The 19,989-nt window shown below is 43.4% G+C and overlaps 1 protein-coding gene across 1 annotated transcript in view; it reads right to left on the reverse strand.

The window, feature by feature from the left end:
- Positions 1-240: 240 nt before the first annotated feature.
- Positions 241-19,989, reverse strand: part of RPA1 (replication protein A 70) — a 29,235-nt gene continuing 9,486 nt past the window's right edge. The window contains exons 11-16 of the mRNA XM_050194575.3: positions 19,606-19,675; positions 16,706-16,849; positions 13,018-13,262; positions 10,246-10,362; positions 4,136-4,222; positions 241-837 (exon numbers count right to left, since the gene is read on the reverse strand). Coding sequence (XP_050050532.1) covers positions 730-837; positions 4,136-4,222; positions 10,246-10,362; positions 13,018-13,262; positions 16,706-16,849; positions 19,606-19,675 — 771 coding nt within the window. The 3' untranslated portion in view covers positions 241-729. The remainder of the gene's footprint in view (positions 838-4,135; positions 4,223-10,245; positions 10,363-13,017; positions 13,263-16,705; positions 16,850-19,605; positions 19,676-19,989) is intronic.

Consider the following 19,989-nt stretch of genomic DNA (forward strand, 5'->3'; position numbering starts at 1 on the left):
CACCCAAGGACTGCCCTAAACTTCTTCCAGGCTGGCTGAATTGCTGTGTTCCAAAACGCATGTATGCAATCATACAGCGCTGGATTATTGTGCTTGAGGTGGCTGCCCATATATGTGTCATGCAAACACATCAGCATTGCAAACAGGAGTAAAGAAACAAAATCTTTACTTGAAGTACCCACCTGTAGCACCCATCAACACTTTCAAAAGATAGGTGTAGAAAAAACTTTTTACACCATATTTCCAGCTTTAAAGTAAAGCAATTTAATAGCAGAGCAAGATTGCTTCTACAAAAGAATGACAGACTAAGTAAAGCTGTCACAGGTTATACATGCCAACAACAAACAATAAAAATTTGGTGTCAATAGCAAGGTTCACTGGTGTGCAACAAGTAATTTATGTGCGCAGGACAACACTAATATACAACATTGGTCACCTTGTTAATGCTAACATATTACTGGGATATTCAGCTATCAAATAGACATTTTCGTTAATGAACACACTTGTACATCATCCCAGCAACATCACCTAAGTTTTTCATCATTTTCAAGGTTCTGGCACATACAAGTACTGCACCCAAAGTAGCATATGATGCACGAGTTTCTCGTTTATTGTACAGGCATGATTACTTAGTGTAGCTCAATGGTTTAATTTAGTGCCGATCTTCACACACAATGTGGATCATGAAAGCAACTTTCTTCAATAGCTCTTTGGTTTCCTATAGAGTGATCACAAGCTTTTGTTCAGCTCTGCAATGTCCTTGAGCAGCTTTTGCGTATATTCAACACAGTTGACTGGGGCAACGGACATCACAGACGTCTTCAAACGACTTTCATCCTGCAACCAAGGTTTGAAACAAAGTAAGGAATAAGAAAGCTAACTGGCACAATCTGTTTGCTATGTACAACCAATCCAGAACATGTGTAATGAATGCACGCTTAGCCTCTTTCAAGCACACCTCACCTAGCGCAAGACTAAATATGGTGGGACTTTGTTAATTATAACTCCAAGGGGGCCGGAAAATCATTAGAATGAAACAAAGTTTAAACAAGTTAAAGCCCCTCATAATATTGCATTCAATAATATGCACAATGGAGTCGTCGGCTGGTAATTTGAAAAACATGAAAAACAAGCAAGGTTCTGTGTTACAGAATGACGGTCGATTTCCTAGAGTCAGCTTCGCCGCAATGCAGGCGATAAAGCGTAGGAACACCGCGAATGCAGTTTTGGTTTTGTATCTGACTGCACCATGTAGGAAATTTTTGGCCCAATTTTCGATAAAGGGCCCTCGCCACACCACATAGCGAATTTCGGTTATAAGCTGGAATTCGTTATGTTCCCTCTAGGAGGCGTTCTACCACAATAACTTTGCGAATTGGTTCATTAATAGCCTAGACATAAATATTTCAGTGCCACCAACCCGCAATTTCAGGAGGCGACCGTCACCGCTACCACAGACACTATTTCCACTTGTCCTGTCTAGCCTCCGCAAGCGAAATTCCTTCCCTGCGTTTTCCCATACCGGAGCTCGAGGATCGCGTGACACATACATCTTAGGCCCCGCCTTCCCTTTTTTCCCTCACTTTTTTTGGTGCGCAGCTGCTGCGTTTGTCCCATTTCGCACAGCGCACAATTTTCCACGCTGTGCACAAGAATGCCCGACTAGCGGTATAAGTCAGTGCTACACAAACACAGAGGCAGACACAAGCGGAGTACTGAACATGATTGCATACTGGAACCTGGTAGAAAATGACATAGTTTTGTTGTCTGCACGTACAACTGAACATAGCAGCAAGCAGACGAAACAGAAGTACATCTCGCTTGCTACGGTACGAAGTAATACAAAACCATGCAGACATTCAGTTTGTGTGTTTTATTATTTCTCTAAACTTTAACTTGTCTATTGAAGCAAGATATTACATAAATAACAGATGTTGCCTTGAATAATTGTCGAAGCCACGTGTCACTACGAGTGACGTCACAGCATAGACATGTACGTAGGCACACTTTTGCTTAGGTACACCACCTCTCCGGCTAGGAGCACGGTTCTCGAGAAGAGAAGGGCAAATGGCATTTGGTTTGAAAGTTCAACAGAGTTTGATGTGTATGCAATGCATCCACTAAAGGGGTAGCTATTGGGGTCACCGTAGCAGTCAGGTGCATGCGGGCTGGCTGGTCAAATTATCCGGCAAAGGCCAATTTTAGGATTGAAATAACGAGGCCCTGGGCCCATAGAAATGCATGGGGCCAGAAATGCATGGGACCTTTGGTCGGGATCGAATAAACCAAAAAAATCAAATTAACCAGAGTTGAAATAATGGAAGTCTACTGTACAGACCCACACATATCCCATGAAAATGGTGTAGTTTACAGTAAAACCTCATTAAACTGTACTCGCTTAAACAGTAGTTTCATCTTAAAAGTAGTAAAGTCATATCCCTGACTCAGCAGCCATTGAACATAATGTGTTTTGTATCCGCATAAACCGTACCAGCTTATTGCGCACATATCGGTTAACACATAGTGTTTTCAGTTTTCGTCGCGCAAACACGGTGGTGCGTCGTCTCCATCGGGCGGCCCGGCAGAACAACAAGCCTCAGAGATCGGCACAACGGCCTCCAAGCACCCTGTGCGTTCGCGCGTGAAGCCACATCCACATCAACATCATTTCGGCGCCGTGCCAGAGAGCGTTGTGACGTCGTGCAAGCGGGAGCTCACGTCATGCCGAAACTCGGATAAAAAAGACGCCGGGTGCTTAGCATAGAAGAAAAATTAGACATTGTTCATGCTATTGAACATGACGCAAAAAGTCGGCGCTGGCACGCGACATAGGTCTACTGTTGACTACAGTCTGTGGCATATGGAATGCAAAGAAGTTGCTCGGCAGAGCTGCTGCGACCGCAAAGAGGTGTCAGCTACGAGGTCCGCCTTTTCGCCATCATTGCCTCTGTTGCCAAAGCGTCGCCTAACGACAGTGATAAGGGCAACACGGAAAGCAACAGCACGGGCGATTCAGGCCAGACAGTGACAGAAGCTGCGTGTTACGTTAGCCTCATGAATGCAGTTGTCGCGACGAGAACAGCACCCCGCATGAAAGGGTGCCCCGCAACTTCTGCAACGCTACCGGGCCTGTGCACAGAGAATATGCAATGCCAACGAGGAATCTGCCGTGCGAGTGTTTGCCGAGAAGAGGGGGCTGGCTGAAAAGTTGGCTCACAGCTTCAGCAAGTTTGAGGCCGCTGTTGTCGCTGCTAGGCCACCGCGGCATCAAACGATAATAACACGTTTGTCGTGCAAAGCAAATAAATACTGCATGTTTTTTTCCCCTTTCATCGCACTCTCTCTGAGTTCCGTTTTTGACAGGTAAGTGGGCGATCTCATGCTATTTCGGCTCAGCAGCACTACCGTTTAGTACATACTTTTTCCAAGCTCTGGCCAACTACGGTTTAACGAGGTTTCACTGTACTCTTAAAGCTGCATCAGAGAGAAATGCTACTTTTAAAAAGTTCATGGACGATAATCTAAAGTTTGAAAATATGTATAACTAGCAACAAGCTCTTAGACATTTGAATGTGCCAGTGCCACACAGTGCTCAAAACAAAGTTCACTACCGTCATTAAAGCACTCTTCAGGTGGCTGACAGTAACAACAGAAGTGTACATATATTTGAATAAATAAATAAAAAATAAAGAAGGTGAAAGATAAGGCACAGCTCAACATGCATTTATAACAGGCTCAAATGTAGACTATCAATACGAAAGAGAAAATATGAATTAGTAAAGGAGTTAAGTGCAACATCACGGCAACAGACACAGATGTCTGCAGCAACAGGCTGTTCTCACAAGATGCAGTGTCTTGCAAAAACTATGTACCACTCTTGAAAGAAGCTACTGTTGGCTTTGCTATTGAGAAACTTTTTACAATGGGTTGCGTCCAATACGGCTAAGCCACTCAAAATCCACAACACCCCTAATAAAGCTACTTGCATTTTCTAAACTAAAATCGCTATTGAAGTGTCAATGCTATGCAGAGTTAGATGGAATGAATTAAAGCCAAATACTTTTATCAATATCAGAAGATGTGTACATGCAGGTATGAAAACAAACACTAAGAGAAATATAATGCTGCTTCTCACATTGTAAACTTCCATTTTGGTGCGAAGCCGGAAGATGAAGGGCTTGAAGGGGACCTCATTGAGGATGTCATCGTATCTACAGTCCTCCTGCAGCAGAAAACCCATCAATCAGTATTCACAAAGACAGAATAAGAGTTAGTTAGTTAAATGGGGTTTAATGGCGCAAAAGCGGCTGAGGCTATGTTGCGCCAAACACGAGGTGTTTTAAAATCCAGTTTTTAAAGGAAAAGACTTTGTTAATCTATATTTTATGTAAAAAGCCAGTGTCATCTAGAAATTTACGGATGTCACATAATGGTACTAGTGGATTATCACCTAAAATTAGAGCAGGGTGCAAAGGTATGTGTAGTTGATATAGCTTGTGCAAAAGTGCTCGTCTGTGTGTTTCAATATGCGTACATGTCAGTAATATGTGCATAACTGTTAGTGGTTCTTGACATTTCTCGCATGTTGGTGTGTCTTCTTTTGTAAGTAAGTAATTGTGTGTGAGGTGTGTGTGCCCAATGCGTAGTCGGCATAAAACTACTTCGATGAACCGCTCCTGATGACAGCATGACTTCCACTCGCCAAGTATGGGTTTAGTGAGATGTAGCTTGTTGTCGCCACAACGGTCCCATTCGCATTGCCATTTCGCCGTTAAGAATTTTCTAATCGCACGGATGCTATCTTTGTATGGAAGTGTTGTGTTTGTTATCTCTTTGTACGCTGCCATCGATGCACATCTGTCAGCTGCTTCGTTACCCGGTATCCCAACATGACTTGGAACCCAGCAGAAACGAATTGACCTCCCGTATTTGTTAAGCGCCAACATATTTAAAATGTCTCCTATCAGGGGTTCACACTCAGATTTGGGATGTAGAGCCTTTAGTGTGCTTAAAGAATCTGTGTATATGACTGCATTTTTGTGTTTATCAGTGACAATCTTTTTAACAACAACCCAGATAGCGTAAACTTCAGCCGTGAAAACAGAAGCGTGTTGTGGCAATTGAATACTTGTGTCCCAATTTTCCGCTACGGCTCCCACACCCACGTGATTTTTTGTTTTAGAGCCATCAGTGTAATATTGCATGTTATTTTGATATTTGTCCTGAAGTGCACGGAATTCTTGTTTTATGTGTTCGTGTGGGATGTCTTTTTTCTTTAAATGTGAAGAATAAGAGTGAACAAGGAATTAGACAATATCCAGCAAACCACTGTTTGTTCAAATGCAATCGTTTTTTACCATTCCGGTTGCTGCACAGGCATCATAGACCAAAATATACAGTAAACATTGTTTATAATGCAATCGCTCTATACGAAGCTTTTTGTGGTTCCAATCGCTGTGCATGCATCTTAGACAGATCGTTCGAACTAGAGTGACATAAGACTCTACTTCTCACAAAGTACAAAGCAGAATATGCTAATGAGACTGGTGCAGCATGTGTTGCGATTATACATCGAAGACACAAACTATTCAATTGCTCTTGAAACAGAGTAGAGAGCAGTACCAGAGAAGAGGTTATTGAGAGATACGTACACAGAGGACAGGCTTCTGTTGCCTCGAAGAAACACTTATCAGGCACTAGTCATGTAGTCCTGTCATGTCTTTCTTCTCTCAAAAGTAGACTGCTGTATGACATCATTGTTGAGTGGTTTTCTTCAATACATATTTTTTAAGAGCTCCTGCACTACTGGTGTGCAGTCTTTAAGTTACACTGCTTAAGTTACTAAAGCTCTCTCAGAGGTTACCTGCTGCTTTTAACAAAAGCAAGCTTTAATGAAGTCTGATTCCCGTCTCAATGACTTCATTATCATGAGGCTTTGCCATATCAGCATCTCCTCGTGCAATCAGTATGTTGACAGGGCAGACTTTACCAGGAGCAAAGCAAGCAAAGCCACTTTTTGAAAACCCTTGGTGTATCTGAATAAGCAGTTCTGTTGGCAATTTGAAATGGGTTTCCCTCTGAACGATAAACTTCGATTATCTGCACTCCCCAATTCTTACAATCAGGACGCACTCTCAACACAGGTTGCAATGACCTCATCAAGAAGTCAATCATTCTCTAAATGCTTATTAAAGACAACAGAACAGTGTTTGACAAGTTCATCTCTGTGTGGTGTTCAGTGCAAGGGGGTCAGCAAAGCATTAAAAGGAAAATGTTGGACCATTTGATTCAGAACCAAGGAATGCGAACACAGATGCTATGCCCTTGATGGGCGTGAGTAAATCCAGTGTGCTAGTCTAAAGGGGCCCGAATGTACTGCCTGTAAACATCTTCATTTTTCAATGAAAATTTTCAGTGGACAAGTACAACAAGGAAGAAAAAAGGGGGAGTGTGCTGTAAGCAAAAATTTTGCATGATTTCGTTGCTGCAAAGAAAGAAATATTGGCGAGTGGCTACGAAACAGCCTAGTAGTCCTTGTTTCTTTCAGACTTTCTGCTTAAGTGTGCGGCAGTGACATTATAGGATACGTTACAGCTTCCTGACATCCACACAAGCACGATAATCAAGCTACTGACAAGAAACTCAGTCGGAGACAGCACAAAGTGCTCTATGTTAAACTAATGCTTGACTACAAATGCCCAATGAAGCCAGACGTGTAAATGCAGCCTAAGAAAATAAAAACATTTGAGAAGCACTACAAGCGGACAAAGAGCCTAAATGGTTCAACGTCGTCTTGCCATGCCTGATGAAAACAAATAGGCTTTGAGGCAATACGCTGGTCAGGCCTCCGCAAAGCAAGATGCTACTTGTGATGCCTACCAAAACTGAAAGCAAACATTTACAGCAACTAAGAATGAAGGAAAACAACGGACAGCACTGGCAAAAAGCTACTGCTGCTCTTGTCTATGCAAGACTGATAGATCTTGATTTTGCAATTAATGCACGCACGCTGTATATCCTGAGAAGCAATGAGAACACATGATTTGCATCATCAGACTATTCAAATGTCCTTGCCATTCACAGTGGAATGAGAATGCTCCTTCTGAGACTGTATTGATCATGGGCGCCACTTGCTCGGCTTGTTGTCTGTGCTTTGAAGAGACACCAAAAAGGAATTAGCGTGGAATGATAAATATGCTTCAATAAAACTTGGAGCTGGGCTAGTTGGTGATGTAATTTTTAAAACTGACGATAGTGCTAAAAGGGACAAACACTCTGTGAAAAGACGACACGACGACGAAGGAAAGCTACTGACGACTGGTTTATTTTTCAAAAGGGTTCAAAATTTAAGACAACGCATGCATCTTTTAGACCTCAGACTGAGGATAACTAAGGGACACACTTGTTGGACGTATTTCCCATGTGCAAAGAAAGAGCTTTTGCCCTATGAATCGTCTCATTCAAAGACCGTACGAAGAGCAATTGCAACGCTCTGCATGGAATAGGCGCTTCAAAAGTCGTGCCCGCACGAAATGCCTTTTAGCTTCGACAATCAGGTTTGCAGGCTTTCGGCCGCAGGCTTCCCTTGCTCGGTCCTTTTAGCAGCCGCTGAAACCCTCCTCAAGAAATTTGGTCCCCGATGAATGAAGGCTGCACCTGAACGCGTGAAGACCAAACCTGAGGTGATGCCTTACATTCATAAGGTTTCACACAACCTCAAAAAAGTGGCCAGCAGGCACAATGTGCCGCTTGTATTTTCTGCGCCAAACAAGTTGGTGAAGCTGTGCTCCCGCATCTGCGGTGAAGGTCAGCGCGGTTACAAAAAGCAGCATGAAGATGTATTCGTCAGGTGCGCCCTAGGAGAGTTATACTTTATTCCCCTGTCCTGCGGCAAGTGCTATATCGGGCCTCAATGACCGCTTAAGGGAACATTCTCAAAATTTAATAAATTTAACAAACCAAGCCAAGCTTGCGAATTTAGTTTCGCATGTGATAGTTTGCGAGTGCGTGGCACGGTTCAAAGAAGCAAAGATTCTGGGCAGAAGTGCAAGTGCAAAAGCTAGAGTGTTGCTGGAAGGATTCCACATAGAAAAAAGGCGGGTCTGTGCATCAGTGATGTTTCGATAAATTTATACTCTGCTGAGAGCACACTTCTGGAGAGATGTGTAAAACCGTAACATATGGCTTTTCGTCCGTTGCTCTTTTATTGGTCTTTTCTTTCACTTCTTGCTGCTTGGTTTTATCATTTCACTTCCCGTGACTGCTTGCGATATTGCGATATCATTTGTAAAAGAAGGCTGGAGCAGTTCGGTTGTGCGCATGTGTTGTGCTTGTCTTAAGTTTTGAACTCTTTTCAAAAATAAACCAGTTGTCAGTAGCGTTCCCTCGTTGTCGTGTCGTCTTTTCACCGTGTGTTCGTCCCTTTTAGCGCTAGCATCAGTTTTGAAGTTTTTGGAATGCTAAAGTACAGTCGAACCCGGCTATATCGAACTCGCAAAAAAACGCCTATCAGTTCGATATAGAGCATAATTCGATATAAGCCTGCTAAATAATTGGATGCCATAAAAGCACATAGCATTTATGAAATCACTTTATTGATTAAACTAGCTTCGTTTCGCACGAAATAGACCTGCATTTTCTTCTGCTTGGGCAATTTCGCTGCATGCGAGGCACGCACTTCGCCACGTTGTCTAAAGAGTCGGAGCAGCTGAGGCCGCAACATTCCGCGTTCGCGCAGAAGCACCGGACTAGTGCGAGCGCACCAATCACTTCGGAGGATGTGGGCCAAAGACGGTCGTTGCTTTCCTCGTCGTGCCCATTTTCACTTGTGCTCGGCACGATGTCGGCAACGTAGTCTTCGTTTCCGGGCTCTCCCGTACTCGCGGCACCATCATTTGCGCTTACAAACTCGTCCACCGTTGATTCGTCAACAGCTTTCGGAAATTCTGACAGCTCGCTCCAAACTTCGGCAACAACGACAACGGCTTCGTCGCATTAATCAGAATTTACAGTCATCACCGAGCACGCGGAAGTCGGTACGGCTGAAGCTATTTTGGATGAGCCACTCGTACACGGCCGTGCGTACGCGTCGGGCGCCACGGGCACTACGGGCACCGGGTCGCGAGTTAGGCTGCTTAGCCCTAATTTCCCCCTTCAAGATCGTGCCGAGAGTGCACCTCGGAATCTTGTACGTTGTGGGGACACCCGACTTGTCACCGCGTTCGACCCGGTTTATGATTTCGAGCTTCACGACGAAAGGCGAATTCTGCCGCTTCATCACGGCGACACTGCGGGAGAAGGCGCACACAATGAATCAGATAAGCAGCGAGACAACTCGTACTTTTGCCATCTTGCACGACGAGGGCACAAGAGCCTCTGATTGGCTGTCTGAGGAAGCGCTGCGGGCGGGCGGGCCAGGATCATTTTTTGTAGGGGGGTGTCGGCGGCTCCGAGGTAGCGCGGTCACGTAGGGAGAGCGGTTGGATGGAGCCGCGCCGCCGGGTTTTCCCTTCACAGCGAGGGAAAGCCAACTTCCGGGGGCACTTTCCGCCGCTTGACGTTCGATATATCGGGAGTCGCTACTAGTTTTGTTCGATGTAGCCGTAATTTTTGCTATATGTACTCATTGTAACTATACCGTGTCCAGAAATTGTTCGATATATGGAATAATTCGATGTAAACGGGTTCGATATAGTCGGGTTCGACTGTATTAGAAAACGCTACTTAAGTTAATTTTGCACTAATCGGGAGATTATTACATGAGAAAATGAAGGTCAAAGATGTATTTTTAAAATTTTGCACTGAAATTATAATGCTAGGACGTCATGAACTTCAAGGTATTCTTACGTTTATATTTGGGCCATTGTAGCTCAATGATAGAAAATAGAAAAGTTCAACCTTTTGCACCTTTAGAATACAATCTTTATCGATAAACCAAACCTAAGGAGAAGCCGTATAAGTCTATGATAATACGATGAGCTGGTAGAGAAACTTCAACGCAGCGGCACCACCTGTCCTTTGTTTTTGCATCTTTTCTGGCAAACCGTGCCTCCTCTCACATCAATAGTGGCTTTGTTTTGGAATTGTAGAAGTGTAATTTAATATTACAGTCAACATAATGTTTCTCTTAATTAAACCGTTTAACATATACTCTCAGAATAAATTTCTGATAATTGAGTAGGCGCGCTTAATTTCCTATTGGCGTCCCCTGCACATGACTCACAGCAAAACACATGTTCACCTTACCTTGCTCGACTTTGAGTACATGTCGCCCAAGTCTTCTGCAGATGCCCCAATGAGCATCTCAGCCTCCTTGCCAAAACAAGTCACCCACTGGCCATCGCTGAAGTCTGTCAAATTTGCCTGTGAGCAGAAAAACACAGCAATACAATAGTATGGTGCTGTCACAACAGTGACATATTTTGCGCATTTACAATACATTTAAGAAACACTAACAGGCTCATAGAAGTCAAGTTTTGGGGAAAACATGGTAAAATATGCCTGAAAAAAAAAAAAAATTGTAACCTCGTGCATGCTGCTAACTTATGGTAATGGTGCTTCCTGCACACATTAAAGGGACACTGAAGCCAAATACAAAGCCGGTGTGGACTGTTTAGATACCATTCCAGAAACCTCACAATGCTTGTTTCGTGACAAGGCTAAAGAGTTTACGAGAAAATTGCATCTGAAAAATCCGAATACCTTTCTTGAAATTCATATCTCCCGCCACCCAACCGGGGCAATGGTGATGTTGCATATGCCATCACCGCCCTTTGCTGCCATCGTTGAGTAAAACGGCGCCCGACAGGCGGCAGTACTGAGTCAAGACAAAGCGGTGGATTCACAGCTGCAGCTGCTTTTTGGTCAAGTGGCGTAGACCGTTTGGGCATCCCCCAACTCCACATGGAAGTTGAATTCTCTGCTACTTGCAGTTTACGGCAGTTTCGCAAGCCAGCAAAACCATCACAGCACTACGCAATAACAAAACCTTTCGACTGCCTGTGTTGTTGTCAAGGGTAACTTCAATGAGTTCTTTTTCTAAAAATGAGATCGATCAATCAATCAATCAATCAATCAATCAATCAAATGGACAAGTAGCATTTTATTTCGCCATATTATACGACACAAGGATGTTTTTTTGCAACGAGTGCTTGAGCAGTAGTGACAGAATTTAACTGAGGAGTGCTTTTATCACTGGGCAAGTACTTGAATGTCCCAGGGGGAGTCTCTAACATGTCCTGCATTTACCTCAATTTTTTTATTATGAAGGCTCTGTTTATGATAATACTGACGCCCTAGTGTTTCTCGAACACTTATCTATCCCTTTAGCTTGACTAATATTTGCCTTTAGTGTCCCTTTAACTTTTCTGCCAAATCAGAGATATTAGCTGCGAGAAGAAAGGCCTTGCTGCAATACTCCCGACCTTAATATATGTGCAGTGAACATTAAAAAGAATGACTTATGTGCATCACTACAATACAAACAGGTCACAGGGTCTATTCATGCATGTTCTACTGATGCCTATCGTCGACTTCAGGCCAATCCATATGCTGCTGTAGTTAAATGTCTCTGTGGTTGCTTGCCTTGAAGTTCTGCCACAATTACTCAGGTGCCATACCGTATTTAATAGCAACATAACATGAGATGGACAGAAAAAGAAATGGTATTTTTATTCAGGGAATCACAATTTGGAAACGACTTCTCTTCACTCATCATTGTTGTTTGAGAACAAGGCAAAGCTTTCACGGGGCGGTATTCTCGGGCGATCAACTTTGAAGATAGTTTCGCTCTTGCAAAACTTTGCATGATTCGGCATCGAACGCGTGCCTGACAAGTGTTTCTAGCGCTGTTCCAAGCTCGCTTCCTATCTTCACACGGTGCCAAAAATGCTGTTGGCCATATACTTCGAGGAGTTCAGGGCATGGATGAGCCGACTCTTGCAGAAGCGAGACTTTCTCCGAAAGTGATTGCCCGAGAATCAAGTAATTGTTCGTGTCATCGAGCTCGTTTGAGATTAAGCACTTCTCAAAACACCACACAACCACTTTATTGAAAGGCATTACCAGGCCACAACGAGCTCCAGAGCCCTTCCGACTGGCCTGGCATTTAAGCAGGGCCTCCCGCTGGTATCGCCATCCACGAATCACCGACTTGCCGCCGCCTTGCCGCCGAGCAGCGGCAAGGTTTCCCAGCTCCTCAGCGAACAAAATTGCTCGTCTTTTGAAGCGAGCATCATGCCAAACACGCTTTGTCACCATAACATCGCAAATTCTTAATTTTATTTATTTATTTATTTATTAATGGAGTCAAAGCACGAAAGGCGACTGGGTGCTGTGGCACTGTAACCCTAGTCACAAGCACAGCAAAAATGGGGCCGATTTGAACAAAAAACAAGTTTGGCTCCAGTCGACTTGCCTGAATTTGATCAAGATGTAAAGGTACAAGTTGCCAACGTAACGGTAAAAATTGCAAGATTTAGCATACATATTTGCCTTGAAAAGGTCAATTTTGTCGTTATTTGAAGGTGATACAAAGGTCAAGTTCAAGCAACGAACATCACTAAATAATAATAATAATAATCTTGCATTACAATAAAGTAAATACAGTACACTGTACATCTTTAACAAACTCTGGTCAAATTAGACTTGGAAGCTTTTGGCATTTAATTCAAATAGCTGCCTTTTATCAGTTTATCTTCCTCGCTAGGAAATACCACTCTAGATTTTCAAAAAAGCAGATCTATAAGTTTATGAAAAACGCCTACTTTGGTAGAAGCTAGCACAAGGTTGCAAAATCAGAGCATAGAATGACTGGCTGACAGAGGAGTTACCTGCAAGTAGATTTTCTTGAGAGCTGTTGAAAGAGCTCAGTTAGGAACTTAGAGAACTGAAAAGTACTTAGCTCTTAAATTGAGGTGTGGCCACGCCTGCCTTATATGGCAGCACTTCAGCTTTTTTTTTTTTATATACAGTAAAAGCGTCACTCTATGGCCTTTTTCAATAAACTTTTGCACCCACCGAGACAAGAAGCCTCCACTTGAAATCCATGGTCTCCTGGGCGCATTTTTCGCAGCGGTAATATCCATTCTGCAGGTCAACCACCTTCTTGTTGCAATTCTCACTTGGACAGGCCTTGTAGAGGCAATTTTCTTTGCGGATAATCGACACGCACGCTTTGACGCTGTAGTAGTCTGGTTTGTCACCTTTGCCCAGGCCTTCTGCCTTCGCCTGCGCTATCGACTTCCAGTTTGAGTTCCCTCCACCTGTGAAAAAAGATCACGACAATACCTTTTGACATACCAGATATGTCACTTTAGATGAGCGCAGAGGCTCTGCAGGGCAGAAAATTGTGTAAAAGATATGATGGCCAGCTAATCCAGCTTCAAATGCCTGAACCAACTCCCTTCGGTGTCGGATTGCAGCACTGACCTTTAAGTCGTTCAAATTATGAGGTTTAAAGTCCAAAAGTAACACAACAGTTACAACAGACGTCACTGCAGCAGGGCACCAGATTAATTTAAACCACCCCAAGGTTCTTAATTGTGCATCAAAAGCATAGTACACAAGCATTTTTGCACTTCGCTCTCACTGCAACGTGGCTGCCAAGGGCAGGAATCGAACCCTCGACCTCTGGTTCAGCAGCGGAACACCACAGCTGCTGAGCTACCGCTTCAGGTATTATCGGAGCAAGTCTAGTTGATCTCAGAAGACTATAGTTGGTTTGGTAAAATATTTCATTAACAGACCTCTCTTGTATCCTGTCCAAACACTGTGCTGTTTTTTAACGATTCCAGTTAATCATTTAACACTACTATAAGGAAGGGTGAGAGCAATGAATTTAAGAACAAATGATTCGATCTGGCAAAATTTCATTACTTATCCTGTACAATGAAACAACCCAGAAAGGCAAAAGCAAAGTTCGATCTTGTTAGCTGCATTCTTCTCGGTAAGTCATCAATTTGTGCTTGGCAAGTGCGGAGAGGGCGCTAGAAGTAATGTACTAAGAGCTCTGTTCAGAAACTATGCAACTCTGATTTACCACATAAGCGAAATAAACTAGCTGGAGTCTGGTTAATATCTGTGGCCTTCTGAGCAAATGTCAGTGTTCACCGACCACTGGTATGCCGTCTCTTGTGCCATAAGAGCTAACCCTTTAATGATGGCATGTATATATACCTGAAAAGAAAAAAAAAATGTTTGTTTTCTATCTAAATCTGCAAAGCCCATAGAGAATAAGCATAATGAACAATGGAAAATTTAGTGGGACCTTTCTCAGAAATAGATGGGAAACAGCCCGCAGAAAACTGAAAGTGGGTTTCACCTCAAGCCACCTACGGCTTCGTTTGGCATTTGTACAGACTGGTCTTGCCATATGTGAATTGTAGGTGTACGTTTAATTTGTGTTGCATCACGTGTGTGACACCACTGAAACTGGAGATCTTGCATGGGACTGTCTCTTTGAGCGTGCTTTCAAAGGAAAGTGAGTTGCACACCTAACTTCCTTCTCATCCTGTGTTCCTGCTTTAATAAACCAACAAATGGTACACGCTGCCTGTCATTCAGTGTTGGGGAAAAACTTTTAGCCAGAAACTTTGTACTCAATACCGAAACTCGGCAAGAAAAAAATTTGTTCTGGTATATTGCTTGTGGGCACACTTGTTAATGAAGGGTTAACGAATCCGAAATTTACATTAACACCACAAAATGTAGTGTGACAAGCTTTATCTGCACATGCTTACAGGCTGTAGCGCATTAGAAGCTTTTCAGCTAAAGCAGGCAATTTTACTTTGTAAACATATATTGCACAACCTTTTTGCTTGCCTATGTCATAACCCACAATAACCAAAATCAAAAAAATTTAATTCTGGTGTTTTGCGTGTGAAAGCCAAGATATGATTATGAGGCATGCCATAGTGGGGGACTTCAGACTACTTTTGACCCCCTGGGGTTTTTTAACAAGTACCCAATGCATGGTAGATAGCTGTTTTTACATTTTGCCCGCATCTAAATGCCACCGTTGTGGCTGGGATTCGATTCCGCGCCCTCGGGCTCAACAGCACAACGCCGAAGCCACTACGCTATCACAGCAGATAATAAATGACAAAAGGAATTCTAAAAATATAACAAACGCCTTCAAAGAAGACTACTGAGGTCTGGGTATATACATAAAACCTTTCCAAAGCAAGTGCAAAATAGTTGTGATTGTACAGTCGAATCCACTTATAACGATACCGATTTTAACAATATATTGGTTATAACAATGGTAAGCTGCTGCACCGTCATCTTTTGTGTCTTCTATGGGGAAATAACCCGCTTACTACAATGTCCTCATGTTATCGGTTATAAATGATTAAGTCGGGCTGCAGGGTGCCCGTGCCGAAAGGTAATGGAATGCGAAATCCTTGAAAAGAAAAAAGAAAACGAGAAATGCGAGCCGCTGCATGACCGCTCGCCACTCCAACTGCCGCCGCACGCTTCTCTCCACGAGAGATGCATGCCAGACTCGCACGCATCTCTTCCATTTCCCTTCCACCCCTCCAAACACGACGGGCTGCACCCATAGCTCTGCACCGTCCCACCCTCTAAAACCCGAATTGACTGCGCCAACTGCGCTGACAACGCCGCTGGCACTGCTCCCAAATTGTTTGCTGGGCCCTCACAGTTGGATCTTTATTCTATGGCGCTCATTCTGCGCGATTCTGCTAACAGATTAACAGATTCTGCTAACAGATTAGCTCATGCTTGTCTTTGTTCGCTGCATCAAAGTCGTTCCTGGCCATGTTTCTCAGCCTCATTTGGCTCGCCGTCGAAACGGAAGATGGCTGATCCGCCCGCTTTTCATCGGCAATGTACAACATTGCCGATGAAAAGAAAGCGCACTGCTATAAATTTGGAAACGGAAGTGCTACAACAAATGAGGTGATTGCCGCGAACGTGGTTGCATCGGATAGCGACAGTGACGACCACGACGGCAGCGCTGACACGGTTGGGCAGGCTGTCTCAACATTGTCCCCGCGTGAGGTCCTGTAGATAATTCAGTCCCTCATGGGCTTGTTCTCAAGAGGGACCTTCCGATTAGCTATGTGGTACACCTGGATGCCTTGGAGAGAGTGATGTTGGCAAGCTTCGTGTAAAGCATGCAAGGCTGATGGACATGCAGTTTTCTCGTACAAACCAGTGCAAAGTACGTGACGAGATGCTTGTGGCGATCTTGTCCCAGCGTTTCTTTTGGATTTCTCAAGCTGAGGTTCTGCTGCGGCAACCTCCCTGCGTTTTTTAAAAGGCGCCTTTTGGGGCCACCAAAGCGATGCTTCGGCGGAGCTCGTATGTGACTTGCCGCCCGTAACCCTTCTTTGCAGTTGTTATAGCAGTGCCATTCTTGAACGCCGACAGCCGCGGCTTGTTAACAACATGCGATCGCAGCGCGCAGGAAGCAGGGTTAAACAGTTAAACAAGTCCACGCAATCAGAAGCTAGGTGGAGGAAGGCGGTGGGGAGGAGAACTGGCCTCCCTGCCATTATGGTTTTATCGGAGCAGCTATGCCATTCCATATATTGATTTCGTTTTTACACGTAGCCCGGTTATAACAATTATCGATTATAACAATGGAATTTTCGTGGCACTTCAATATTGTTATAAGTGGGTTCGACTGTACTCACAAACGATCACAGATTAGCAAGACATATTCCACAGAAGACGTACTCACCCATTGGTCCACCAGAGCGAGTGGAAAGCGAGCGCGTCTGCAGAAGCATTCCCTCTCTGCTGTACCAGCCCATCAGGGCATGGGACTCTGGAATGTCTGGGTTTAGTTGCAGCATGCTTGAACCAATCAAAGAGAGGGAGACACCTGCAAAGTGGTCAACCAATGTGTTGAGTGTTTCTGCCTATATACACTGGAGGAAGCATAACAAGAGTGGCCTTATTGGGGGTGTTTTCACATCTGCCTGATGCCGCATCTCTGGTGCAACACCTCAGTGGAGCGACAGGTGTTCTGTCAGGTGGATTTTAGCCTGCCAGGCTCCGCTAAAAGTGATGTCCCCAAATGAGGTGGACCGAAAATACTGGCTCGGGTCCCATCTATCTGGCAAAAAGTGTGGAGGAGGCTGACCACATGGGGCTTCAGTTTATGCATTAATGTACCAACCTGCATGTCCGTATTAGATGGCAGAGTGTCTGTATTAAGAGGGCCCATGTGCCTTCCGAACTAAAAAAAAAAAAAAGAAAACGCGAGAGAAATCTTTTTATATGGTATTTGGGTAACTGTAGGTAGGCTGATTATATCCCTGGTGGCTACTCTACTAACTATCTAGCAATGTGAATATTTCAATATATCTTTTTTATATTGAATGGAGGGGGGAGACTACCCTGGAGACCTAACTTTTTTATTTTTTAATATATCGGGATGAAACTTTCAGGGTACATTCATACCACCGAACTATGAGGAACTGCAAAGTTTCATAAAAATGTGTTCATTAGTTCCAGAGTCATTGAGGTCTAACTAGGTGGTTCATGTATATGCCTGAGGAAGAGCCTGGAGAAATGCCAGGACATCTTAGGAAGCTGAAATTCACTGTGATGACCCCATGATAGATATCCCAGGGGACTACAAAGCCCTTTTCTTTAATTTCCCCTTCAAAATGTTTTAACACAACTTTGAATTTGATGTAGCCAGTAATGACCACATTCATCAAAAATTAATTGCTTATTATAAATTAACTGCACCAGCTTTCAAAAAGAGAAGCATGTTACCCCCTGGCAATGTCATTCAGGAAGAGAATAAAAAAAGACGGCACACGAATCTGAAGAGCGGTTCTTGAGATATTGTGTTCCCCAGCACCACTACTAGCGAAAAAATCCATTCCGAGAAAACGGGCCTTAAAGTTGAACCCGTGTTTTTTTTTTTATTATAAAGCTCCTGCGGAGCTACTACATAATTAGCTCTTGCGGCTCCAGGCACACTCAATGTGTCGGATTTTCGACTGGCGACAGCCGATAGCACAGTTCCGCCGCTGAAAGCGTCAACGCAGTCGGCACTCGCTGCGGAAGATCGAAAGTTCGATGCTCGTACACGTCGCATATCGCGCTTCCGCGCACCGAACATCTGCGCACTGTCTTGGGCTTCGACGGCGCGCGTGCGAAGTTTGACTTCATTTTGGCATTTGCGCGTGTTTTGTGGGCCGCGGTGGCCTCAAAAGTAGCGTTTCTTTTTTTACTTTGCGGTTGAATTAGGTTCTGATAATAACAGAACAGGTAGTTTATGAGACATACAACCCGAAAATATTGTTTTTCAATGGCCGCGTCCCCCCTTAAATATGAGCTTTTCCCTTTTTTTATTTTTTACATTTCCACAGAACACAAATTTTGGGATCCATGCAATTTTTTAGAAGCTACATCTCAGCTATCAAGGCACCTAGAATTATAATTTTTATTAAAGCAGGTTGCTAACTGCATGACCAAATGTAAGTGCATCATGCACTGGTGAGTGCAGATTTTTCAAACACTGGTTAAATATTTTCTTTTTTCTCAGCTGTACATTTAATAATGAGCTAGCTACAGTTTGAATGCTTTGAAGTGCTGTGTAATTGTTAATACTTTTTATACCAAGAAAGTATTCCTACTATTGTGAACCTTATGCTTCCTAGTATCAAACTATGTGCCTTAAAGCAATATTTTGGTCAGTAGTTATTGCTCCACTGCTCCTCGAAACAATAGTATTGTATTTTTATTTCACCTTGAAACTAATTGGCCCATTGTAAAAATATTTACATAATTATATGCAGCACAAAAAGCTGGACAATATTGTGCAGATTCATTAAATTTGTCGAAGGAGACTCTAAAGGTGGCTTGTCATTTCGAGAAGCACCTCCCCTTCAAACCCACTTTCCGCCTTAAGACCAAACGACTAACTCATTTTTGATCATGCATTAGTTTTCTGCAGATTTTCTTTTCCACCTGAGAGGGCAGTCATTGCTTCTAATTAAACCTATTGTTGGCTCACGAGAAATGTTCCCTAATGAAAGCCTAACACAAAATTGTGCGATATGTGTGATAATGTACTACATGCCACTAACACATCGGATACTTGAAGCAAGATTCAAAATCACGAGATAAATACAAGTCCATGCTGCTGCCACTGCCACTATATTACAAGTTTTTAAAATTAAATATGCTGGGTTTGAGATCCCTAAACTTTACAATGGGTCATGAGGGATGCTGTAGTGAAGGGCTTCAGATTAATTTTGACCAACAAGGGTTGTTTACCGTTTTTTTGGATTCCGCCCTTATCGAAATGCAGCCGCCACAGTCGGGATCCAAGCTAATGACCTTGTGCTCACCGACACAGCGTCATAACCACTGCACCACCACGGCGGGTATTATATATTCTCACAATTACTGCTGAAGAATGCCACTCTGTGAAGCTTCTTTGTCAAAAACAAGGCTCTGGAAACGCCACGGCTTTAAGCTTGGATGCAAAATCTGAAAATATGGCATGTTTCATACACTGAAAATAATGAAGCATGCAAGGAGAAGGTGGCAAATGGTTTGAAGAAGGCAGCGATGGAAATAGGAGACCAGAAATCTGGCAAAATGTCATAAACTTACCACTGAAGTCAGACACACGCACTCCCTTCACAGCCACTACAGGGTTGTCAGTGCCATCAAACTTCTCTGCCTGAAATTCAGGAACCCAAAAGCCAACGATTTAGCACCAACATTGAAGTGGTTTGAAACGTGTTATCACAAAATCAAGACATTTGTATTACGCACTCATGCACATTACAGTCACGCTGCCTTCATATTTTACAAAACCAGAAACAATTATGGGATGGATAGAGATTAGATGAAAGGCAAAGTTGGCATCTGCCTGAAAGTAACACAAAGCTACAAAGGAAATCAAAATGAATTCCTTAGGAGAATGTATCTGGGTTTCCTTTGTAGCTTCGTGCAGGTTCCAGATTAAATTTTGTAAGGTGTCAATTTCTCTTT

This window comes from Dermacentor andersoni, chromosome 3 (assembly GCF_023375885.2).
Source record: "Dermacentor andersoni chromosome 3, qqDerAnde1_hic_scaffold, whole genome shotgun sequence".
Taxonomy (NCBI): domain Eukaryota; kingdom Metazoa; phylum Arthropoda; class Arachnida; order Ixodida; family Ixodidae; genus Dermacentor; species Dermacentor andersoni.